The 26,901-nt window shown below is 42.7% G+C and overlaps 1 protein-coding gene across 3 annotated transcripts in view; it reads left to right on the top strand.

Moving 5' to 3' along the window:
* LOC119402012 (glutamine-dependent NAD(+) synthetase) overlaps nucleotides 1-22,523 on the top strand; it is a 34,813-nt gene extending 12,290 nt beyond the window's left edge. For all 3 annotated transcript variants that reach the window (XM_037669045.2, XM_037669046.2, XM_037669047.2), the window contains exons 12-19: nucleotides 1,868-2,019; nucleotides 3,764-3,932; nucleotides 6,792-7,034; nucleotides 10,761-10,892; nucleotides 11,607-11,676; nucleotides 13,423-13,551; nucleotides 14,237-14,413; nucleotides 16,973-22,523. In XM_037669045.2, the coding sequence (XP_037524973.1) occupies nucleotides 1,868-2,019; nucleotides 3,764-3,932; nucleotides 6,792-7,034; nucleotides 10,761-10,892; nucleotides 11,607-11,676; nucleotides 13,423-13,551; nucleotides 14,237-14,413; nucleotides 16,973-17,281 (1,381 nt within the window). In that variant the 3' untranslated portion in view covers nucleotides 17,282-22,523. The remainder of the gene's footprint in view (nucleotides 1-1,867; nucleotides 2,020-3,763; nucleotides 3,933-6,791; nucleotides 7,035-10,760; nucleotides 10,893-11,606; nucleotides 11,677-13,422; nucleotides 13,552-14,236; nucleotides 14,414-16,972) is intronic.
* Nucleotides 22,524-26,901: the final 4,378 nt, after the last annotated feature.

Genomic DNA, 26,901 nt, shown 5'->3' with positions numbered 1-26,901 from the left:
TTTCTAGTATCCAGTCCCAGCAACGAATCTAGACACCTATGTATTAGAATCCGCTTTTCACACGTCGTTCCTGCAACGTTCCTGCTTGATACATTGTGAGCTGTCACTGCAGTGAGAGGTGCGTCAATGAGTTTGGTGATGTGTATTGCCACAAGGCTGTGTAAGTGCTCAAAAAGGGTCTGGTTCTGGTAGAGGTGCAAAAGAAATGCCAAACATTAGGCATGTGCGAATACTCGAGAACTTCGAATATTCGAACGAATATCACAGTATTCAATATCGCTTCGACACGAATTTAAATTATTCGCAATTCAGAAGTATTCAAAATGAACGAATAGGCGTATATTAGACCACATGTAACCCTCCTGTAAAGGTGGTTTCACTGCAGCGGAGTGCTATGCTGTGAAAACACCTGTCCAGGAAAAATCCGCACTGCCGTAAGGCTCTATTTGAACGTTAAAGGAACCTATTACCCTCACATTGATTAATTATTTTTAACTGTAAAGCCCGTTATACAGTATCTTATGTGATCAAATAGTAAATTTTTAACGTAACATATTTTACCGGTTATCACTAGCATCCTACTGAAATTCATATCCTGCTTTTATCCAAAGTTGCTTCCAGTTCACTACGAACCAAAGAAGTGACATTCACACGTGCCTTGTTCCAATCTTTAAAAACATTGTGCAGTTTAGTTGGGCGATGACAAAAATTCTCATTTTTCTTTATAATATGTAATATATACTATTCAAGCTATTCGATTTGAAATTATTTGTCCAAGTCACCATTTGCGCATCCCTACCAAACATCCATCAAAGACTTCTTTAATGAATAAGTTCTTCTGAAGTAGAGCTGTGTGCATGTGTCTGTTTTATCATTTAGCAGCACTTTTTCACAATTTTAACCGCAGGATCGCATTATATTTGAACCCCTTTATAAGAGGCTCTGCGGTATGAGACAATTTGGGATAAGAGACACCAGTGTGCCTGCATTGAAACGGGTTAATCTGAAAATGAGAACCTGGTACCCTACTTACAAGAGACACCTCATATGAGGGACAAGAACTGCTCCTCGGAGCATGTCTCTTATAAAGGGCTTCAACTGTACAAGTTTCCCTGCAGGTTTTTTTCACTGTCCCACGAAAAACGTGTTAGAGAGGTTCTGCTGTACAACTGTAATGTTGCAACAGATTGAGTGATGGTGATTATGCAGGAAGAGTGGAACAGTCGTCCTGTTCAAATAAAACAAAGTAAATGTTTTTCTGTTAGCCTGAAACACTATTACAAAACCTGTGTTAATGTTTAAGTATAATTACAATACAATATCAGCTACTTCACCTACGTGGACACATAAAAGCTGTTAAAATTGCTATTTTGTGCATATAAATTGCCATGCATGCTTAGTTCTTTATTTTATCTGATCAGGTTTCACCCACAAAAACTGTTAACACTGCTTGGCACAGGCCACGCCACAAGGTTTGCGAGGCTTTGCGATTGTTTCAGGTTGTTCTGTTAAGATTACACGAGCACTAGCAATAACGCTGGAAGGTTTGATCACCGATGTGTGAAAGACGATGCATTCCGCCGACCGACGTCCGCGTTCACGTTTATGATTATAGAGCAAGTGTTCCTTGTACCTTGAGTCTTTCTTTTACTGGACACAAGTTTGTCCAATAAAACATTTCGTCTAGTACCGGCTGCGTTTGCTTCTTCACCATAACTCCTGCATGACGATATCTCCGTAATTTTATATGTGTGGACCCAAACTAGCTTGATGCTAAGGACCTACATACTTCTGATGTATTTATCGTTTTTTGTACCTTTTTGGCAAATAAAATTCAAATTCAATTCAATTGGGTATCAATGCGCAGCTTGGGACCTGCCTGCTGGCTTTGGGACTACCTGCGACGCAGCGGGCAAGGCGGGTTCTTTGTCCCGCTGAGTGGCGGAATTGACAGTGCCAGTGTCGCAGCAATCGTGTTTTCCATGTGCCGCATGGTCTGCGCGGCCGTGAAGAATGGCGGTAAGTTAGGCTTTAAGTCTCGGAAGCTGCACATGTCTACCGTATGTGCCCAATTTGTTGCCCGGAAGTGTGCGTTGCTTACCACTGAAAGAATTTCTGGAAGCATGTTCATGAATGTTGATTTGCTGTTATTGTTTTGTTTTCTTTTCTCACTCCTGCAATAGCCTCATTGAGGCTGCAGTATGTAAAAATAAAAATGAATAAAATAAATAAATAATAAATAAATTCTAAAGATAAATTTAAACCTGTTTTCTTGAAGCATCCAGAGGAGACAGAGATTGAAGGAAGGCAATTGCCTCACTGAGGTTAAGAAGGGTAGAAGCGCACTGAAGACGAGCACACAATGAAGACACACACACGCACACACATCTTCATTGTGTGCTCGTCTTCAGTGCGCTTCTACCCTTCTTAAGCATGGAATACCAACATGCCCACTTTACCACTTTGGTGAACTCACTGAGGTCTCTGTCCCCGCATTTGCAGCAACACAGCACTTTTGCTGTCTGAAGCTTCTCTAATAAAAACTGAAATTTTTGGCAATGAAAAGTACAAGAACCTAAGTCAATGTACAGAATAAAACAAAAAACGTTGTATGTCACTCGTCAGAAACGTACACTGTTGCATTGTGTAAAAACACTCAGGTGAAAGCATAAGCGTGCAATTCCGTCAGCATTGGAAAAAAATTAAACATTAAAAAGATAATTTAAATATTAAAAGGCCTGTATAGTTTTTTGACGTAATCAGATTTAGGTTCCAATTCAGAGTAGCACATGTAAACAGCTAACCTGTACTGTACTCATCGATCTAAATGCGAAAATTTAGGGCTAAGTGATGCATACTTTCGTTTACACTGTCTACACTTGGTGTCGTATCGGCGTAATTCTGACTCGAACACTTACATTAGAGCCAACATTACCTTTAGTGGCCAGATTTATAGCAACATGACGCGGTTATCACGAGCAGTTGCTCATAGCGGTTGTTATAGTACTAAAAAAACGTCGCATTTCGATCCGGGACTACTGTGCCTGCTACCAGTTTTTAACAGCAGAGCTGTTTAAGCTTTTCGTTCGGCCATTTTGCGTGACTAGAAAACTAAGCTGCACCTAGCGTTTGCAACACAATAACTCAGCCGGCATGCGCTCTCTTCATCCTCTTCTTCATCTTAGGATTGACTATAAATAAAGACAGTTTGCTCTTGGTGACGTTCATTCGAGAAATGAGGATAGTCATAGGACATTCTTCTACATTGCCTAGTAATTTGGCAGATAATAAGGCCTGTGGCCAGCACACATATTGAGGTTGCATTGCCTAGTAATTTGGCAGATAATAAGGCCTGTGGCCAGCACACATATTGAGGTTGACACGATGGAAGTGCAATGTAGGCGTTTCTTCAATGCGTGTGCCTTCTGAAGAAAACGAAAGAGAAGCACAGAACAGATAAACTGAAGAGGCAGGAAAGTGAGAAAGAGAAAGAAACAGGCAGGAACAGAGAGAGAGAGCACCTTGCTAATTAATACATGTTAATATGACCATGTTACTTAAGATCATGATAATTGAGAATATGTCAATTGTGACGTCGCTAATTAAGGCCTTGCTAATTAAGACCATACTAATTAAGACCCTGAATTAAGATTTAGGTCCGCCACAAGCTCTGCTGTTAGTCCAGCCTTGCACTGCTAGTGCAAGCTGCCCTCATTTCTTTCATTATCCGGGCGTTCTCACGCGCTGCTGTGTGTTATCTCAGATCCGGACGTGTTGAGGGACGCCAGGCGCATAGTGGGCGACCCCGAGTACGTGCCAAAGGAGCCACGAGAGCTGTGCAACCGGGTCCTCGTCACATGCTACATGGGCACGGAGAACTCGTCACGTGAAACGCGAGCACTGTCCAAGGACATGGCCAACCAGATAGGAAGGTGAAAAGAGAATTCGTCTACTTTTGGAGAAAGAAGTTACAATATCACAGCGTTGACGGAAACGCTGTGCCCTATGTATCCCATGTTAAAAGACGGGGCATGCAAACACGCATGCAAGAGAGAAGTCAGGACAACACAAGCGTCAACTAACAACTGAAAAGGCACACAGTAAGGAAAAAGAAAGAAGTCGGCTCTTGTGTCCATGTTTGCACGTCCTGCCTTTTAACATGAATGCCTACCAACTAGGTCAGCTATCTGTTATTCTAACCTGTATATGTGTTCTACCAGAAATTTTATTTTACATAAGACTAGGTAAATTTACATAAGACTAGAAATTTTGCATAAGACTAGGTAAAGCAATGTATGTGGTGTCTCTACATTGCTACGGTAAGCAATAATAATATATAGTAATTGTTGGGGTTTTACGTCCTAAAACCACAATATGATTATGAGGGGCGCCATAGTGGAGGACTCCGGAAATTTTGTCCAGCTGAGGTTCTTTAACGTGCCGCTAAAATCTAAGTACACCGGCCTCGTGAATTTTCGGCTCCATCGAAAATGCGGCTGCCGTGTCCGGGATTCAACCCTGCGACCTTCAGGTCAGCAGCCGAGCACCATAACCACTGAACCACCATGCCGAGTGGCAATAAGCATTGGCAGATGCAGCTTTGTGCTTAGCGGTACATAACGTCATGTCAGCCTTCACTGCATTGCAATCTAGTTTGTAGGCTATTTGCCTACGAATGACATTAAGTATCACACTACAAAAAACAGCATAACACATGTGATTTGTTTGCATTGCACCTACAGCATCATCCCGATTCTGAGCTATGATTTTCATTTTCTCACACATCAGTTTGAAGTTATCGCAACACCCTATTGTTATAACTAGACAGCCAACAAGAGAAAGGCATCAATTACTTTAAAAACAGAAAACTCCTACAGAATATTTGACTTGTCGCTATCACATGTTTCGTGTAACTGATGCCTTTATCTGGTTAGCTGACTAGTTACAGTAGAATCTCGGTGACACGAATTTTGGTCTGATACGAATTCGTAAAATTTCCCAGCCGAATTCCATTGTGTCCAGTAGGCCAAATTTCGAATGTTCTGAACACTTTTGTGCATCGCGACAGGTGATACAAAATTGGGTACCGAAACCGTCGAGCGACGGCCGAGAGCAGTGTGCTCCGGAAGCTTCATAAGTATGCGCATGGACGAAACCACAGTCGCTATCGACGCGTTCATCGATAGTGACTACGCAGCTCCACAGGTACCTGGCTAACGCAGCGGTAGATTAAAGGGACCAACAACTGGCCAGAACGGGTGATTAGATCCTGGTGGAAATGAAAAGGCCGTGAATTATAGTGACAGATTCCAGAATACTTTTCGTGATCTGAGTAGGATTTATATTTTTAAATCGCGTTTAAAAGTAACAAAAACCGGCATGTCGCGCAGCCTAGCGCGAGCGCCATGAACTAGACGTATGCAGTCTTAAGCACTTTGTTGTACGTAGCCCAATGCTTTTACACGCACCAGAACGAGGGCTGAAATTTTGAATATGTATGTTATTGTCGAATCCCGTTTGTTTCTAAGGTAAAAGAAGTAAAGCATGAGATGCAGCGCTGCTTTTGTGGCTTCCAGTGAAACGGAGGCTGCGGCGCGTGCGCGAGGCGTCGGGCGGCGTTTCCCGCGTAGCTCGACTCTCATCTGCTCTCGTCGTATCGGACCTTTGAAGAGTAGCACGCGAGTTTGCGCTGCTGCTCGCAAAACGCCATCGACTTACTGTTCTGTGGAGGATTGCTACCACTTCATGAACAACACTGCTGGTGTATCCTACCACTTGTTTCGTTTTCGAAGGCTTAGCTTGGCTTGGCTTGACTAAAATGTGATAAAGCGACCTGTGTACGGCCAAAGTACTTCTACAAGAAGCCCCAGAAAAACGCTATAACTATTGTAGAATAATTTAATAGGCTAGAAAGCAGTAGTCGCGGCGCCACAGGCTTTGAAAACGTAACATTGCCTTTTTATACTTAGGGCATATGTTGTCACCACTGCTGGCGTATAATCGCTATCGCGCTCACCTCTCACTGTTTGCAGCATGTGATATTAAGACTGCATAATCGCTGCAGATCGAAAAACTCTGATTACAAATGTTTTACGGCGTTCTCCGCGTTACCACTCCGTGATTAGAAGCTCTGACCGGTAAGCTTCCCGTTGCACTCAAGAAAACGGGTACCGCAAAAGTTGGTTGTCGGTCCCTTTAAAGGCAATAAAGTTGTAAAAGGGCACGAAGTGTTTCAGCGTTCCTGTCGTTCGCCAAAGCATTGATGCACGCGTTCGCGGCAGCCAGCTGCGCCATCCCTTATTGGTCCATTCACATGTGTCCCAATAAGACATACGCGAGTTCTTTCGACAGAAATGTTTTGTGCATATATGTACTTTGATTTGAAAACGGATTTCGCTGATTTTTTGGTGATACGACATTTCAGGTGACATGAATATTTTCTCTCCCCCTTGAGATTCATATCACCGAGATTCTACTGAATCACTTTAGGGTGTCATGATTTCTGGAAGCGAAGTGGTGCAGGCGCATGGCTAACATTATAAATATGTGTCCGAACAATAAAAATTCAGTTAGAAGTTAACGCTTCTGTGTGTTGCATTCTTTTAGTCTCTTGTTCCAGAAGTTTTTTTTACGCTAAAGAGGAAGTCATGGATTACTAGCTAGCATGAACCTGCTCATTGCTGAGTCATTGAATTCTTTAGGGTGCTGTTCCAATATCGCTCGTGCCACATTTTGCTGTTACTGCACAGCGCTGCGGCAAAATAAATTTGTTTCCCGTGTCTTTGTTTCAGCTATCACATGACAGTAGCCATCGACGCGGCTGTGACGGCCATCGTCGCGATCTTTTCGACACTGACGGGCCGCATTCCCAAATTTCGAGTGTTGGGCGGCGGTTCGCGGGAGGACCTGGCTTTGCAGAATGTCCAGGCCAGGCTACGAATGGTTCTTGCCTACTTGTTTGCGCAACTCATCCTCTGGGCTCGAGATCGACCAGGCGGTCTGTTGGTCCTAGCCACCGGCAACGTGGATGAAGGGTTTGTAGCCTTTGCAGTTTGTTTATGCGTTCAACGAGTTTCTGCTTATAGTTGGTTACAACCTAAGGATAAATATCAGCTCCACCCATACTCTATCACAATACCACCCAGAGAGAATTTGCATCGACATTTCCTCCAATCACATTTACCCATTTCCATTTCTTCAAGCACTTTTGGTGTGATTCAGGTAGTTGGTGTACCCATACAGACGCATGTTCATGTTCACTGGTTTCAAAGAGACATTAAAGAGAAAACCGATTTTTATCGTATTAATAAATTGCTTCTTCACAATACCAAAATCACCACATTTGCCGTGAGAAGACATTTGGTAAGCGAGAAAACGTGCGAAAAGAAAATGCAGATGGCGATGCCACCTTGAACTTCCTGCACCATCCGCCGTGACGTCCTACCGTAAAAACCAGAATATAGGTCATACCCCCTACTTCTAACTACTGAAAATCGAGAAAAAAAAAGTACATGGAACGGCCTATGTATAGGAAGGCGCCTTTACCGTGAAGCAAATGCAATTTCGAATGGTGCGCAGTGAAAATGCCATTTATTTACACGTGTCTTTACACGTAAGTTCCACGTGGCAGAAAGCCAAAAAATGGGCTCGAGCATTATGCTCGTGAAACGTCACAACCGTTTTGACAGCATTAATTTGGATGCGCTTTGAGGTCCCTGGCAGCAACCACGACGCGAGCGCAGCTCCAGGTTAAACTGTGCAACCTTAGTTTCCAGCTCTAGATGTACACTGCGGTCTGGCACCGAAACAAAGTTTTCTTCTGATCGCTCGGTGTCCTTATGTGATCCTTCAGCGTCTTGCCAGTAGCGAATGCTTCTGTGATGCACTCGATCTGCCCGCTGATAATAGCCATAGTGCCGCTGTAACCAGAGCTGCCGGCATCGCAGGAAGCAACAAAGAAACAGTACACGGCGAGATAGGAGCAGCGAGAACACCCGTGCAAAGATAAACTTTCAGTTACTGTTTATGACTCACGGCTCCCGCTCGCGTTGGCACACCTTTCACTCACTTCAGACCAGATTTCTTCGTGCCTTCGCAAACTCGATTTCTTGAACTCGTTTTCTTGAACGCTGCAGCGAACTGTTATCGGCCACCGGTCGAGAACAAGAAAAAAAAGCACCTTGGAGCTCAAATAGAATCACAAGACAACAACAAAAGCGCATAATGAGATCGCCCTTGGCACAAGGGTGGTAGTAAACAAAGCAACGCCGATGATTGCGATAGCAATGGAGGCAGTTAACTTCAGTTGCCCATTGTGGCCAGACTTGCGAAGTTTTTCTGCCAATGACTGGTATATAAGACGGGGGTCGATTTTATAGGGCTGTTTCCTGAAAAAAAATTCGACCTATATTCCGGTTTTTACGGTAGATTTTGACGGCATCTATTAGGACCTACGTCATTCCTAATTGGTGAAAATGAAGTGTGTTGTCCTCTGAGGGGGCCAAAGACTCAGCATGTCAAATTTCAGGAAATTTCGTTGGGCCAACGTTGCCAAAATATGAAAAATACACTTTGAAATCTGGGACGTCAAGCACGGAGGTTTCGGCATGAAATTAAAATAAAGAGTTTTACCTTGATTCTCTCGTCTATTATTAAAGCTATAATGGGGAAATTAACGAAATTAGAGTTTTCAGAGCGAAATTTATCAGTCTAAATCGATTCATTGTTTCACTTTAGTGTCCCTTTAAGTAAAAAACTTGAATGACCTGGCAGATTTCATCAGATTCTGATATCACTGCTACGTGAGAGAACTTAGGAATGCAGCGAAAAATATTTTACGTGCATGAGGTTCGCTGAATTCTTTGCACACATTTGGCCCGTTATTTTACCCTTTGGTCTGATCTTCAGGGTTGCTTTTTTACTTTTTGCTGTAAATTACATCAGGTATGCATCTTGCAATAACACTGAGTTGTTATAAGCGATATTAAAATAGCTGGCACAATACACGTAAACAGCTCACACAGAGGTAGACAAGTTTAACGCGAACAAAACGTCACCCGAACGTGAACTGAACATCAGCTGAATTTTTAAGAAGTTGAGCATATTAAATGGAAATTAGTAATCAAACAAAGTGCCACTAGTAAAGGTGTGATCATAATAGAAGCCCACACATGCATGCATTAGATATCAGCAGACATGAACTTAATGCAGCCATACTGTGGAGGTAATAAATGTCCGTAAACGAAAGTAAGTTAATTTTGCTGAATGTTTAAAATATGTGTTAGAGCAACCAAAAAAGAAACAGTTCGCTGGTGCCATTACAAAACTGTAATGTAATCCTGCATGCTGCTTCGCTACAGACATTGGCTGAAACGACATCCGTGATACATTCCTTCATACTGCCCTGCACAGTGGCACCACTGTCGCCTGGGAACAGTTGGTTGAAATAAAACATTACCACTCGTATTTCATGTTTACTTCTTCATATCCAGTCATGTGTTATAAATCCATGGTGTTTATATTAGGGGTGTGCGAATATTCGAAATTTCGAATATTTTTCGAATAGTGTTTGCTATTCGATTCAATTCGCACCGGAATCTTACTATACGAACTATTCGAACTTCCCAAAAACAAATACTGTGAACGTCCGATTGAAAGTGACCCCTTCAGATTTTTAATATGCTTCACCTCATTACACTCTCGTATTGCGGCAAAGCTGCCTTTCAAGCTCCGTTACGGTCGAACTTTGCCAAGACACAGTTAATATCCGATTAGAAGTGGTCCCTAGATTTTTAATGTGCTTCACCTCATCACACCCCTGTATTGCGGCAAAGCTGCCTTTCAAGCTCTGCTACGGTCGCAAATGTATTAACTCAAAAAAACGCTGGTTCCAACATGGAGATGAAAGATGTGGCAGAGGTGGGGGCTCAACTAATGCTGTTTTGGACCTGAAATTTGGGCAGGAAGTCCGAAAAATCGGACGCCGAAGCTTTTTAGCATCCAAAATTTCAGATGTTCTTATATATCGACGTCTACGAGGCAGATTTGGAACTCCGGACTTGAAGGGAGCGCACCCTTGTCCGCCACATCAGTTGGGCTTCCACAGAAGTTGAAAGAGGAGGAGAGGCTGAGGAAATGGCATCTTTGCCTATCACGTGTAAAGTGTTGTCGGCAACACTTTGGTTGCACCAAATCATGCACATAAATACAATTCGGCCTCTAGATTGCCTCATTCTTGATAAGACAACTACGAAACACCACCTCGCCAGCACATCATCAACCTAGCGAAAAGAAACACTTTCATGTTGCTATCTCATAAGAACATACCTAGAGATTCTTTGCACCTTTTTTCTGTAATTTCACTTCGAAATATTCGAAAAATGTGAGAAATATTCGAAAATTATTCGATTCGATTCGCACTCAATCTTTATTATTCAAATTCGCTTTGCACCCAAAATTTTGCTATTCGCACAGCTCTAGTTTATATTGAGGACAATGTTACTGTCCAGCACTGTGCATCTTGTGCTCTCTGCAAAGAGACCCAGTCCAGTGATGCTGTAAGTACCGAAAAACCAGTCAACCGCAAATTAAGCAGGTTTAACAGTTTTGTATCAAAAAACGGTAGACATACAATCGCATTGCTGCAGGTGGAAGCAGCTGTAGCAGCCTCATTTCGTTACTCGTACACAGTTTGTTTGTTTTTTAGTTGCTCGTGTTTAAAAACCTTCACCTTGGCAAGCCTGCCGCGTCATTTCACGCAGGCTCCGTGGGTACCTGACAAAGTACGACTGTTCGAGCGGAGACATCAACCCAATCGGGGGCATCAGCAAAGTTGACCTGAAGCGTTTCTTGAAATACGCCTGCGAAACGTTCAAGCTGTCGGCACTGAACGAGTGAGTGGTTTTACGTGTTGCATGCTTACTTGAAATCCAAACAAGTATTTGAATCTTTGTCCATGTTTGTTTGTCTTGTTTTGTGATTGTTGGCAATATTCTGACAACTAGCATGTAAGAAACAAGGAGTAACCAGTGCTACACACTGGCACCAACATCTCCTTAAGGGGACATGGCACTTTAAAACTTTTTTAAAGTTATTGATTGATTTTTATGAAACTTGCTGAGTTTATGTATTTCTGTGCTGATTTCAAATTTGCAAATATTTTTCTAGGATATTGTGTAGTTTTTAAAATATCAAACATTCCATGTGCCTTTTGGGAAGCAAGATTTTTTCTGAACTGAGAGAGTTTCAAAGTAAATCATCATATCACGATGATCTGGAATCAGAACTGTGTCCAGTACAACAAAAATGGATGTTCGAAACCGATTTGAACAATAATTGTGGTATGTAAAAACTGGAATTTCGGTCACGAATGTTTTACGTACCATAGCTACTGTAAAGAATTTTTAAAGAATTTCTAAGATCGGTGTCTTAAATATAGTATTTTTTTGAAAGGGAGACGGAAATTAATGTTAAGATGGTGGCTTGTGCAAACGTTAACTTCAGTCACACTCCTTGTTCGACGAGTTCTCGTCATGCTTACCTGAAGCGCTTCTCACATAAAGAGCACACGAGTGTCAACACCTAGTGGCTGTTTCATATCGTTCCAGAATACTCAGGGCCACACCAACTGCGGAACTGACCCCACTGAAAGACGGACACACTGTACAGAGTGACGAGGTGCGTTTCATTATCGTTCCATCATCGTAGAGTTGACTAACAAACTGACCTAGGGTTCAGTCCACTGAAGAGTTCCTTTTCTTTTTCTAATATCTCTGTCGAAAATTTCTGTAATGAAGGGACACTAAAGTGAAGCTCTAAGTCGGTTCTGGCTGATAAATTATTATTTGTGAATGCTGTTATTAATTTTACAATAATAGTTGTGTTATTAGTGGAGGAAATAAGGGTAAAAGTTCCTTTCTTTTACCCTTATTAGAAAAAATTGGAACGCCCTATGTCAAGTGTGACGTCATGGATTTCAAAGCATCTTTCCATGTTATCTCATTTTTGCTCAGTGAAAGTTCCTGAAATTTGCCTTACTTAGTGGTTGGCTCCCTTAGAGTACAATGTGATCCATTTTTACCAAGAAATAATTATGCAGGGCACAGCAGGGGTCATTGAAATCTACGCTGTCACAACAAGCTGGTGAAAATATTAATGGCATTGAAAAAAAAATGACCTGTGATTACAATATTCCCTGATACAAAATTTGAGTGCAGCCGTACACGCGTTTCTGTTTCGCGGGTCTCTTGATGGCAGCAATAAGCTTCAGTGGCACAAAGACCTGTGGACGGTTGAAGCGCAGCACAAGAATCTGTGCTTCAACGGTGAAGATTGCAAATACCATGATGCCATCTCGTAGCCCCATGCAGCACTCTGCTTTCCTCCTCACCCTTTCACCATGCACTCTCCGCACTCACTTGCATCTTTCGCTGTACTCACTTCCTTGGTTACGACGGACGAGGCATGAGGGACGCTGAACGCTGTCGTGGGCACCTGAGAGCTGCGCTTTTTAACCCTTTCAGACGCCACCTATGAAGAACTGTCTGTAAACGCATCAAACCAATACAACGTTATTTCAAGGCACTCGATATTCTATCACAAGAAAAATAACGTCATAATATGTTAATTTATGTGTGTTATAGTAATTATTTCCAATTAAATTGTAATTCTGGATTGTTATTCTGGAGTTGTTCGTGCCTTGTTTTTGCATAAATAGAATCAAATCTCTGGCTTGAAGTATAGTGCAAATTCGTTTTCGGTTATGTCCATGCTGAACAAAAAAAAATATTGTACTTTAGACAAGGCTCGCGGGAAGTGGCAAGTCGAACGACTCGTCGAATGTGGTAGTGCCTTCAGCAAGGTGATCATATGCAACAGTATGCTGCAAAATGAAGTTAAATGAAGATACATTCATTATGCAGGAGGTTCAATTCATCCAAAGCTCAATGTATCTTGCTCTTTCTTAGTCCCCAGTCAATACAAATAGCAAATGCAAGTGGTATACACAATCGTGTACATAGTGTCTGAAAGGGTTGAGAAGAAAGCTAAACAAATGTACATGCATGACGTGCATGGGTGAGGGTTGTCAGGTTGTATACCTTTTTAATTTTGTGTAACTACAGTGCTAACGTTTCTGGAATGACAGATGCTAGTTCACTCTCCTGCTGGTCTCTAGTTCTATGTTTAGTGTTGTGAAACAGCACTGTGAGAAAACTAGCCATATACTATACGCAACAGCGTGTAAAATTGGCCTAGTCGGTTTAACTTCATTGTAAAACAGCGCAAAAAGATGAGACGCGAGAAAGACGACCACACAGGACACTAACAACTGTTGTTAGTCGAGCGCCTGTCCTGTGTGGTCCTCCTTCTCGTGTCTCGCCTTTTTGCGTTGTTTTACAATGTGGCCATATACGATCTGCACAGGCTGACATGGGGATGACGTATGAGGAGCTCAGCACGTATGGACGACTGAGAAAGCAGCTCGCCTGCGGGCCGTACTCTATGTTCAGCAAGCTGGTTCACCAGTGGCAGAGCAAGTGGACACCGTTTCAGGTAAGCAGCTTTGGGGCTTTAACCCCCTCGATCATTTTGATATATCGAGAATTTTTTTTTTTGCCCCAGAAATATTCTTTGTCTTTAATTTCATATATTCACTGTCTTTCTTAAATAAAAAAAAAGTTCTTGATGCGGAAAAAAATTGTTGAAGTACATAACAAGTTGTGAAGAAGTTTATTGTTGCTTATGGGCAGAGACCACCTACCTGCCGGTAAGCAACAATGAAAAAAAGAAGAGGTACTCATTGGAAACTTTCGTCATTTTGACAATTGTTTCACCGTTCTGACAATGTTAATCATTCTGACAATTCTGACAATGACAAAACGATTTTCCACTACAATGAATCAAGAATGCTCACGTTTCTTCCACCGGACACCATTTTCAAAATAATGTTGCCAAAAAAAAAAAATGTGACACAGCAAATGAAGGATAAAGAAATTGCCAGGTCAGCCCTGCATCTGCTGAGTGACGCAATAACTGTCCCGCAAACGAGAGTGCCTCACTCAAAACGCTCATGGGGAGATATCATCACAAGAGGACTATCTGCACTCATCGAAAAGGGTTTGTGGACAGTTCAGCTAGGACGAGCTGTGCTTTTCCAGAATGGCTCAGGGGTTAAAGCTGTTCTCATGTGACATCGTCTCCTTTTTTTTTCTTCTTTCATTTACCTTTTTTGCCGAAGGTTGCCGAGAAGGTGAAGCACTTCTTCAGGACGTACTCCATCAACCGTCACAAGATGACCGTCATCACGCCGTCCTACCACGCCGAGTCGTACAGCCCAGACGACAACCGCTTCGACCTCCGGCCGTTCCTCTACAACCCCCTGTGGTTGTGGCAGTTCACCCAGATTGACGCGCAGGTGAGAGCAGGCGTGTTTTCCTTGAAACGCGTGAGAATATAATCTGTTCTACAGTTTGTTTGCCCGTTGGCTTCATATGGCTGTTGTTCCAACAGACCACCAGTTGTGAAAAGCTTTATTGGTATATTGTTCACGCTGTTACCAAGGTACCAGCAGTTATCTATTGTGCAGCTAAATTTTGGTACCTGAATATCATCTGCAACATCGAAAACTCTTATTCATTCATGCCTTGAAGATGTTAACGGGCTTGTCAACACAAAATGCTTCACAATCTGCTTGTGAAGCAGTTTTCTTGATCCTGCTTAAGTAAAAAATGAAAAATAAAGCCGATTCAATTAAATTCATAAAGCATGTAGGTCCAGAAAATAGAGAAACAGAAAATAGTAGTGGCTGTGTTGTTCGAAGTTGAACACTGGGAATTGTCTGACTGCTTGCATGGATACTCAGAAGTTGTGCTGCGAAAAGTCTACAAGTGCAGCATTTGGTATATTGTTTAAATTTAAGCCTGCAGTTCTTGTGTAATTGTGTTTATTGTATGGAAAGATTATAGGGCACCATGAAATATGTTGTAAAACTCATTAACAGTATGCTTTTAATTTTGGACAAATGAAGAGGAATCTATCGAGGCGCCCATCTTTTGCTAGGACAGAGAGATAATTATCTCTCATGAAAATCCGGAGAGGTTAGCCTGGCTTGTCGCCTGTCTTGCTACACCAGGTGTCGGGTGATGATTATGGTATATACAATGATCACATATGCACACAAATAGTACGTACAGTCACAAACGCACATATATACTTAAAAAGAGTCATTCACAAGCTTTGGTTAAGCTGAGTGTTCCTCAAGAACGCCAACAGCGCTTTTGTGCTGCGCATCGCACAATAGCTGTCTTGCCACAGGCCGAGAAGGTGCTGCAGCTCCAAGCTCGAGCTGTGTTGCAGATGAAGTGCTGCCTTCAGAATCTGTTGTTCGGTGTCGTAACGGGAACAGTCGCAGAGGACGTGCTAGGATTAACTGCATGAAGCCAACAGAAAATGAAGCCAGGGAAGCCAGGGATAGCATAGGGGGAGTTGATTGCCATTCCTAATTGGTGTAGTGATAATTAGAAGACAGAGCGAAATGAAAGTGAATCAATGGACAACTTGGCACCAATGGGGATTGAACCCACAACCTTCGCGTTACATGTGAAACGCACTAGCAGTTGAGCTGAGGTGGAGGCTGTTGCCCCATCCACTTTGGCGGGTATTTATGTGCGGGTAACCGTGGGTGTGTGAGCCAGCGCCACTCGTGGCTGTGGTTGTAACTGTAGGTCATTCTTTCACTCAATGGTGGCCTGCAGCTTATGAACTTTACGAGGAGTCAGCTGACCAATAAACTCTCGCACACTACCTGAAGGCACCTAATGGCATCAATACACTCTCAACCTGAAATGATTGAATGAAGTGGAATCGATCAAACGGCCCATTTTAGTGAGACACAGTGGTGCACAGTTTTACAGCAGAAGCTGTTATGAGGTCAAAACAACAGCCGATTTTCGTGGCGTAGTTTTCACTGCTGCTGCCAGTGTCCATAATCGCTACCGTGCACAATGAGAAAAAAAATCTTTACAGGGAGACAACACAATTCATCAAATTAAAGGACACCTTGTAAATTCCCAAAGTGTGTTCAGCGAAAGCCTGTGGCCATTCGGCTGACTGTGCCATGGTATCGGGGGAATCCACATTCTTGGCTGTTGCGCATTGATGGACAGACGCCTGCCGCAACACGCGTTGAAAGGAGCAACGCGCAACTGTTGCGTGTTGACGGACGGATGCAGCCACCGCAACGCGCTTTCGAAGGAGCAGCGCACAACTGTTGCTATGCACCGCTGTGCCATCACGTGATTGCTGAGAGAGTGTGAGGGGGAAAGGCCACAGCTGACACCGTGCGAGGGCATGAACGGACATACGGGTGGATGGACGGACAGATGGCGCAAGTGTGAGACTTTAAAGGCTTTCGCCTTAAAAAGATCCAGGATCAAGCAGGATTTGAACCGAGGCCCTCTGCATAGCAGTTGAGCATTCTACCACAAAGCCGCGCTGGTGCCTGAAACTCCTTCACAAAAAGACCCTATACAAGCATCATGTCGGGTAAGGTAATATACGATGTAATATAGCATGGTAGAAGAATAAAATAACAACCAGGCGTCACACAATGCAAACTGCGTAATGAGTCGGTGGTTTAAAGCTTCCCACCCATTACAAAGGTTCAGCCACAATTCTTCAACATCATCAGTAACAGCATCAACAAAGTGCACATGATGCCATACAGATATGTAGCGTACCTCGCTTCTCTGCAAAATGATGAATACTGGCATAGTGGGTACCTCCCTACATGGCAAAATTATGATGATTTATGGCACAGTGGGTACCTGGGAACTGTACTTGCCGTAGTCGCCCCAAGAGAGTTTACAACGGGCTCTAGAAAGGCTGCTCCTCTAGCCTTCGCATTGACTGTGCCACGTGCTCCGCACAGGCCCGGCGATTGTTCATTTCGCCATTCGTATGTTTCACAAAACAGGTCAAACACCTTGACCTGCTCAAGGACAGCCTTTCCACGAGCACTGCTGGCACCAACATCACTTGGAAGAGCAGTGGTGGCGTCCACGAGAGCTTCAGCGAGAAACCCAGCGACTCGAGGAGCGGCCAGCAGAGGGCGCCCGAAAGCAAGACGTCTGACACGCCGTCGGGAGACCTGGGCATATTCGTCTCCGGCGGTGGCTATCGGCAGCCAGCCCTCGAAGTCTGCAACACGTCGACGAATCTGCCGAAGTGCTTTGCAGAGCCGCTGGACTGCGGTGAAGTCAGGTCCAGGATATGGCTGCTGTGATCTTATCGGACTCTAGCCAAAGTGTTCGGCACCGCTTTCTTCTTTGTGCAAACGACTTTGTTTAGTCATCGAGTTTTACGCGACCGATGCAGAGCAGTGTCGTGAAAGAAAAGGGACGTAGCGGAATCTGCCACATGCTTGAAACCATCACCTCATTTGTAATGCTCTTCCATGTGTGGGTGCTATGTTGCAGGCGTTGTTCCATAGAAAATAATCCGAGAATATGCATTCAGTGGCTCACATAGGTTAATAGGCACAAGAGCTAATGATGTATTCTGTTTAGTTACATGCAGCACGACTGAGTGGAAGACAGAAAACACATAGGAGTGCTGTGTATGTGTCTCCTGTTTCTCGCTGTGTGCCCGCTGTCTTCGTCTCAGTCACCCTGCACGTAACTAAGTATGGGGCAACTCGCCCAAGCCAAGGTGCTACTGCAAGGTTTCCATTGGTCACTGCATTGCTGCGTAAGAACTCACCCTAAACCTTGAATGAGGGCTGACGTCTCCTCTGTATTTCAGGCATCGAAATCTCTTTAGAGGAAAACGTGTTTGCTTTTGCTGTGCCAACGAAGTGTAGCACATGGCTTGCATTTCGTGTGTTGATCACACTGCAAGAGATAGTGAGCTTCTACAGAACTCGTTGATTAGAAACGGCCGGCAGAAAATGCGAGCTCACCTTGAATCGACCAGGCGAAAACAAATTGTCTGCTGGGCAGCAAACCAAAAAAAAAAAATGTCGAAAAAGAAGCCTGCTGCAGGTTGAAAAGCAGAATGTATAGTAAGAAAACATTACCGTGGACATTTGAAGCAAGGCGTTGATCAGGTTTCGCGAGAAAGATGAAAAAAAAAGTGCACCAGATTTGGGTCACTACACCTTCACTGGAAGCAGCGAGTGCTTAGCTGATGCGTGTGTTCTTGTAGTCATAAAACCTGCGTGCCTGCCAGCTTAAGTTTGTAATTAAGATTTCAGTTGAGGGTTCAGTCTTGTGGCAAGTTCTTGCGCTACATCTCTTAATTTTTTTTTTTGCTCCTGTGCACCGAATCATCTTAGTCATGATGTAGTATTACCAGCACACTCATATCGCCATCGTCATAAGTTCTTATAGGCAAGACTGTGGTCTTGTGTGTTGGCCTTTGCCCTCATCTTTCTTTCGTTTTCTTTGGTGTGCAAATGACTTGCCAAAAGTTGGTGTTTTCTTTTTTTGCAAGAACTCGCACTGTGATGGGAAGCAGATGCGGGACTGATATGGTAATCAGGGCGTAGTGGCAAGGCCTTTTGGGCTTATCTCAGAGGTGCTAAAGTGTGCGGAAGAAAGTACAAGTTGTGAAGATAATGGCAACGAGTGATATCAGTTGCCCTGGGTCCCTGTGCTTCTGCCTTCATGTTTCACAGCTTGTTTGCCCCATTTTGCACCTTACAAATGCTACCAAGCCATAATCGCTTCAGTCATGGTTACATTGAGTCCAAGGCACTTCAGCATTTCTGCGCATACAACCCGCCCCTGCATATAACCCACACCCCGAACAACAAACCGCAGAAAAAACTGAAAAAGAAAAAGAACATTTCCGCGCGTTGCCATAAGGCCACCTTCCTTGCCATACCAAAAAAGTAGTGCCGTGAGGCCACGTTGGACACCGAAATAGGCGCACCCCGACTTTAGCTTCGAAATTTCCTGTATATCTTGTGCAGGTTATACACGAGAAAATGCGGTACGACATGCGCTGTTCAGAGCAATTCAGGCTTGACAACACTTTCTGTTCATCAAATACTTGTCGTTCATGGCAGCAGAACAAAGGTACTGTTCTTTGTCTCTTTCGAGAAACCAAGAAGATAGTTGTGGGTTTCACTTACAGGAAATCATTCAAACAAGGTGAAACGAAAGCGGACGGGGCGATGAGTGCATTACATTGTGGTTCCAATATTTCTGAAAGAATTTCATCGTGACAGTGCTTTTTTTTTTCCTAGCGAACTCTGTCTCTTCTACCTGTGGTTGTTGTTCTGTAGGGCAGTGCCTATCGGTTCTCGTTTTTAGACATTCATTTGTTGATTAGTACTGCCGTCTTTTTTCATCTCGTTTGTTCATGCCAGCTGTAACGCTGATTCTGTTCACACAAGATTACCGTGTGTGCTTTTTCTAAACGAATTGCCATCTCACTTAGTTTGGACTGTGGTGCAAAGCATCCACGAGATGAGTGCTGGTGTCTTGAGAATAGGTAGTCGTCATTTATTGGTGCAGTTAATTCAACTGCAGCATAGTAAAACTCAGGTGACGCGTTTCCCATAATTCACAACGAAGAATGCAAATGGAGTCATTCTGCTCTGCTTGAATGAAGCTCACTCGCAAAAGTTTCAGCAGGGGGCTACAGAGAATTTGCAACAAATTAAAGTGTAACAAGCATTGCACTGCTCAGGACAACGAATAATGGCTCTCCTGGTTAATCCACTGGCTTGCTCACGTTCGGACTTGAGACAGTACCGAGCAGATGCATTTCACCTTACGCACACACGGGAGCAGCACTTACCTGTTTTACGTGGGTACATTCTTCTATTTAGTACACTCGGTCTGTTTAACACATACTCCCATATTTCTTGAGGAGGAAGCAAGCCATTCTTGAAACTTATTGGTCTGTTTTGCTATGTGGCACTAGCGTCGGAGCAGTCACACCATCTTTCGTTGTTGCTGTGTATACAATTCGTCATAGCTGTGTAGACAGAATGAAGACTGGTATTGCGCTTTCTTCTCATTGCATACTGCTTCAATTTTTCCACTGAAGAAGATCTACCTCCTATATGTATGTGGCACCGGCACGTGTGACTTAAACTTCCAATTTCTTATTTTGTGTAGTACAAAAATAGGCAAGTGCTGCACCCGGGCGCATCACTAAATGGAGCACTTTATCTGTGCATAATGTTAGCACCAACAAGCCAGCTGTTAATTAGGGAGGGTCGTTTGTACTTTTGCCTTCGGTGACCTGAGCAACAGCTTTAGTTTGAGGTGCCTTCTTAAATATACTTTCAACAGATGCACTTAGGTTGTCGCAACGAAACTGTAATACTCTTGGCACTAAGAAAGCTTGTTTTGTCTTACTTTTTTAGTCAGATTTATCGCTTCCTGTGGTCCTTGATAATGCACATGCAAGTGTATACAAACAGAAAACTAACATGAGCTAGCTGTGGACAGGGTGCACCTTTATTAAAAGCAACTCTGTTTTCCTCAAAGTGGTTACATGGCTAGGCTAGCAAAGCGTTTCACTCCAAGTGACGCTCCACAAAAGCAAGGACATGCATTGGCAAAATTTTCGATTGGCCGAGCAGTAAGAGGCCCTAGTTTAGAAGGAAATAGACGAAAACATGTAAACAGGCCCTGTTTTAAAGTCTTCATGTCCAACACCCTCAAGATCAGTCTAGTGACATGTGCTGTCTATATGTCTAACATCACCAACCCACTTCTGTCGTTTATATTGAAGTGAAAGTAACAAGGGCTAAGTCAGCCTGATGGGTGATGGCTAAGTGTGAGGGGCACCAAAAAGAGTGCATCTTGGCATTCAAAACTCTGGAGCTGCAATATATTTTATGAAAGTCCTGGTAAATAGCCCAGCAAAGAGTTCGATAACTTTCAAGCTTAGTTAAAGCTGCTGCTCGCAAAGACTTGGCACGTGTGTTTATTATTTTAGCATTACATTCACGGTAAATCATAATGCGCTTGCATAAGGAGTCATGGTTGCCGGAGTTGTATTCAGGCCATGCAACTTTAGAAGCCGTGTTCTCATTTTTTTTTAGGCAATGAAAGTCATTCTACAGTACCTGGTATAAAAAGATATAACGAAGTGAAGGCATATGTGACTGCGTATGACTCAAAGATGCATTATTTTTTACATTGTTTACTTTTTTTATAGCACCTTATGCTACTCTTTGCCCTCTGGTATTTCAAGTATCATAATCCTGACATAATGTCAAAAGTTGCATCAGGTTACACATCGTATTAATGGCACATCACGTCATATTTCCTAAGCTATCCTGTGTAATGAGCCAGTTTGCTCGTACCAACTAGTTGTGTCAAGACCTTTGAAGGTTTCTGGGTCCATATTATAATGTATTTAGCCAGGACTTGATATTTTTTCACTAGCAATGTGGAGTGTGCGTGTAAGCACACGCTACACCTACACTGCACTCTTCTCATCCATGTCTCCTTGTCTGGTTTGCACTTATTCTCGGAACGAAGCACTTGAACATTTTAAAAGCATACAATATGTTAAACACATCATAATTTGCAACACGAGGCATGAGAACTTATTTTGCACGAAATCGTGTGACATAATGTGTGTTTCTTTCGACAAAAGATTTTCGGCAGGCATGTGTTCATCAGCATGTGGTAGTCAATTTCAACATGTTTCCATCAGTGGCCTTTTTTCAAAGGCCGCTGATGGATTTCATCAACTTGCAAGTGTGCTGTGCAGAGTGCGTAGTTGCGTGCAACTTCGTGAAGTTGCACATGTGAAGTGCTATTTGTTATTTGTGCTGAATTGAATTGTTGGCGGCAAAGCCAAATGCATTACTTAATGCTTAGTCAGCAGTGTCGCATACTTCAGGCCTTTTCAAACTGGAGTTTTGGAAGTTTCAAAAAGATTGCCCATGGCACGAGACTACGTTGTATTGCCGTGTACTGCTGTACTTTGTATCGTTTACAGAAAATTCTGACATTCATTATCACACTTTCATCGAATATTAATTTTGCAGAATTCAGCATGACCAACAGGTTATCAGTGAGCTGTGCTTAAATGCCAAATGCTGACGATAACGCATCAACGTAAGTTGATAAAGCCTTGTGGATGTGGTCGTTTGCAGTGCAAAAACATTGACACATGCCCCACCGTTTTGACAAGAACGAAAAATTCAGTCAGCACAGAGTATTCCAGGATAAGTATTCGTTGGGTCATGCAACTGGTCAGGGAAAGAAGATAAAAACCTCCAGAGGAAACTGGCTCTTGTGAACAAATTTTATAGTCCATTGTTACTGCAAGCTGCAGCGAATGACTTCAATTTTTCAGCATTTAACGAAAGTGAAGCGTAGAAAAATATAATGTTCTTACTTTTTGAAGGTGCATTTTAAGTTGCAGCAGTAGTTTACATCAACCTGCAAGTAGCTACTTCAGTGCAGCAGCTGTGGCACTAAGGGTCTTTTTTTTATGTCTTGTTTTGTTGTGGCTGAAGGAGAATAAAGCCATTTTCTTGTTGAAAGTGATTCCCTCATTCTTTACGTGTGTGTTTGTCTGTGTGTACATAACCTATGCCTTGGACAACAACGGGTAACATGCAGGTTAAAAAAGGCTTCCCTCAGTGGGGATTACCCAAGATGTACTTAGCACAGCATTCGTTGGGTTTGTTGTGGCTGTCGTGTATGTGTGTTGTGGGAAGAGTGATGCCTGCGTATGTGCATTGCATCGAAGTGTGCATCTGTATGTATACACACACATTACACAGTCAATGATGTGATAGCTGCATTAAACTACGCCTAATGGTGAAACCTGTTACATCGTGTTACATTTTGGCAAAAATCTTGTATTTTTTTCTGAGCGGGCGCCAAGGTGTCATTTTTGCGGCGTTTCGGAGAAAAACAATACGACATGCACTCGATGTAACTAACTGATCGATCAAAATTTAAGTGTGCAGGTTTTTTTTCTAGTGGTCTACTACATGTGTGTAGTCAGATACAACTTGGGAAGATGGGAGAGGCGCCACCCAGGTGACCGAAGTGTGGCACCCGAATGCCTCCGCGACTAAAGCAATGGTGTCGCTTATGTTCTCGGACGTTAGGGTCACCGTCCATCCGGCTCATGACGTCAATGTAGAGCGCGCGCTCATTGGTCTAGGCTTGTATGCAGCCCCTTTTGACGTGTCCGCTGCCTTCTGAAGATGTAAAGGACCATGGAATTGATTCACCAGTAATTCTAGATGATAATGTTTCCTGCCGAAAGGGGGCGGGGGCTGGGTGCATTCTTGTCAGGCAATGCCAGCTTCCCCATACTGTGTAAATAAAGTTTTCTCTGACTACTACTGTCTCATTCTGTGACATAACATTATTAAATCGAGTACATATAGTTTTTAACTGTTGCGAAGTTAGAGAAATGTATTAATAACTCAAACCTCGATATGACGAACACGGATATAACGAATTATCGGTTATAACGAAGTAAAGGAAAATAGTCCTGTCATTAGATACAGTGTTGTGAATGTATGTTTGTAACAAATTTTTTGATATAACGAAGTTACTTTCATGTCAGATGTGACTGTTATAATAAGGTTATAGTGTAGTGCAATTACAGCTTTTTATAAGATGGCGGCCTCTTACTTGATTGATTGCATTAATTACAGTGAGCAGTATGTGTATGTGCTTGAACAGACTATATTTTTTTCGTAAAATTGGTATTACTTTGCGTTCTTATCAACTTGAAGATGAGATCATGCAAAGCGCTTGTTTTGATAGGTACTGTGGTCAGGATTTATCAACTATTCCAACCGCCACAGACGCCTGCATGAAATTTTGCTGAGAAGACACGAGAGTTGCAGCATATCTGCACTGGTGTCTTGGTTCTGCTTCTCGACTGCAGTAACAGTTCATGTTAAAGAACTTTACAAAGCCTTCAGTTAGCACAAATTTCGTTAAACATAGTGAACATCTCGGGCACAAAGGACCTGTTAATTATTAAACCCTGTATTTTGTCCCCAAAACTGCCCACAAAACAGCAGCCCAACAATTCTCTCCATCAAGCACGCCAACATTTTACCAAACAACATGGGCCTAAGTTGTACTTAAAGCAAGAACATCATTAGAATAGTTTTTCGATGGTAAAAAAAATGCGTGGAATATTTACGCAGCTTGCACTTTCATACAGTAATTAAAGAATTGGAGAAAGCCTCATTAATTCACGAATATGAGCTGTATTGGGAGGCAAACACGAGGGGGGCGACGGTGATGGGACTGACGAAACAGAGTAGCGTGCAAGAAAACGATGAGCAGCAAGTTAATTTCATCTTCTGGAATATTATAAACATGCATTCATGCATGCGCATATGCATTTCGTCAAATGTGGTACAACTGTTAGATATTAGTGACATAACTATTTGGGTTCCAAAATGTGGGACTGGTAGCTGCTCCAAAAGGCTCAATTGCTGCTCCAAAGCGCTGCTTTACGTGCTCCAGAAGCTGCGCCAAAATGGCTTCGATCAATCGCATCACTGCAGAGTCCTACATTTCACATTCCTTCATGCACATGCATTCTTCCTTCCTTCTAGCATAGCTTCCACACTTCATTGTGTTCTCGTGTGTGCATGTTTTATTCCAGTATACAAAGTAATGAATCCATGGGTGCTAAAATATAGCACATAATTGTTGGTCGTCGCCGTTCCATAACGGCCGACCATTGTCAAGCATTGTTGGCTGCCAACGTTGGGTAACGCAAATGCTGTCTCAAAAAGCCTTTTCAGGCAGGTGGCTTGAAGCGTACTAACAATGTGTAGGCCAAACGAGACTTTCTTTGAAACTATCATTTCCTCGGCACAAACCAAGCACTGCTAGGTTTCCAGAACACTATTTCAACAATCTGCGTCGACTTTTGTCTTTAGCATCTCTTTAACCCTTTCAGACGCCACGTATCAAGAACTATCTGTAAATGCGTCCAATCGATACAATCTTATTTCAAGGCACTCGATATTATATTGCAACAAAAATAATGCCGTAATACATTTATTTATGTTATAGTAATCACTCCTAATTACTTATTAATGAAATATATATTTATGCTGAAGCCATTCATGCTCTGTTTATGCATAAATGGAATGAAATCTCAGGCTAGAAGTATAGTGCAAATTCGCCTTCGGTTATGTCCATGTTGAACAAAGAAAAACTATGCTTTTGACATGGGTTGCGGGAAGCAGCACGTCAGACGACTCTTCGAATATGGCAGTGCCTTCAGCAAAGTGATCATATGCGAAAGTACACTGCAAAATGAAGTTAAATGAAGACAAATTTATTATGCAGGAGGTTCAATTCATCCAAAGCTCAGTGTATCTGGCTCTTTCTTAGCCCCTAGTTGATACAAATAGCGAAAGCAAGTGGTGTACACAATTGTGTACATAGCGTCTCAAAAGGTTAAGCTGCGTATTCTACCCCTGTAACAGGAAGGGTCAATGCCGGGCCACAGGTGAACTCAGTATTGCACTATAAAGAGCCACTTTTATTTCTACTACGAGTTGACCCGGTGTTCCACTATCTTTAGGATCTGCTTCGCATTTTTATTTTGGCCACAGACAGACTGACGAATGGAATATTCAGACTGACTCTCCAGATAATGCTACCTACGCATTAAGAATAATGGCCCGTTCTAGTCTGGGATGGTCTTTTACATGTGCTTCTTTTTTCTTCACTTTTTTGTATTTTTTGCGTGCATTTATTTTCCACAAAACCAATACAGATTTGTGGAGGGCGAATTGGGAAAAAAGCGGCTCATTACCGCTTGACCAGCCCCGAAACCCTTACAAACAAAAAATAGCACAGGAGCAGCAGAGCGGAAATACAGTTGAATTTATATATGTTGAATTTGTACGTGCAAACAAATATTAATGCAAGAGCATACACTATTACCAATATTTGCTTGTACAAGAGTGACCTTGTTTTAGACCAAGTACCGTATTTTTTAGCGTATAACCCACTCTCGCGTACGACCCACAGCCGCAATACCAATGTGCAGAAAAAATAGAGAAAGAAAAAGAACAGATCCCCACATATTGCTGTGAAGCTGCCTTTCTTGCATTAACGTGATGCAGGGCCGTTAGGCCGCCTAGCACACGGCTGTTCGCGTATAGGCCACGACCAGACTTTAGCTCCGAAATTTCTCTATATTTTGTGTGGGTTATGGTAGAAAATATGGTAAGTTCCTAGACAAGGCTAACTTTCTACGCCCTGGCATTTGCAGAATGTTTAGGGCCCCTTACAGGGACACTTAAGGCAAAAAAAAACTTTTTGCATATAAGTAAGTTACAATTTCACCCAAAATACCACTCTTACCACGAGAAAACACTTAAGTGAAAAAACACACAAAGAGAAAATGTTTGCAGCAATGCCACCTTGAAATTGCTACATCGAATGCCGTGACATTATAGACTTTGGCAGCGTCTGCTAGGTCATGCCTAGTTGCTAATCAGTAAAAATGAAGTACATAGTCCTCTTAGGGGGCCTAGTTTCTGGAAATTTTGTTGAGTCAATGTAACCAAAACACAAAAAAAAAAGACTTTCAAATCCGTGACTCACACACGGAGATTTCGGCACAATATTTAAGAATGAAACTTTCACGTTTATTTTCTCCTCTATTAATAAACATATGATGGTGAAATTGCCGACATTAGGGTTCACAGAGTACAATTTAGCATTTAAAACTAGGGGTGTGCGAATATTCGAAATTTCGAATATTTTTCGAATAGTGTTTGCTATTCGATTCGATTCGCACTGGAATTTTACTATTCGAACTTCCCAAAGACAAATACAGTCAATGTCCGATTGAAAGCGACGCCTACAAATTTTCAATATGCTTCACCTCAGTACACCCTCGCATTGCGGCAAAGCT

Source organism: Rhipicephalus sanguineus, chromosome 8 (assembly GCF_013339695.2).
Source record: "Rhipicephalus sanguineus isolate Rsan-2018 chromosome 8, BIME_Rsan_1.4, whole genome shotgun sequence".
NCBI lineage: Eukaryota > Metazoa > Arthropoda > Arachnida > Ixodida > Ixodidae > Rhipicephalus > Rhipicephalus sanguineus.
The sequence above is the reverse complement of the archived record's forward strand: the minus strand, read 5'-3'. Positions and strand labels throughout refer to the sequence as shown.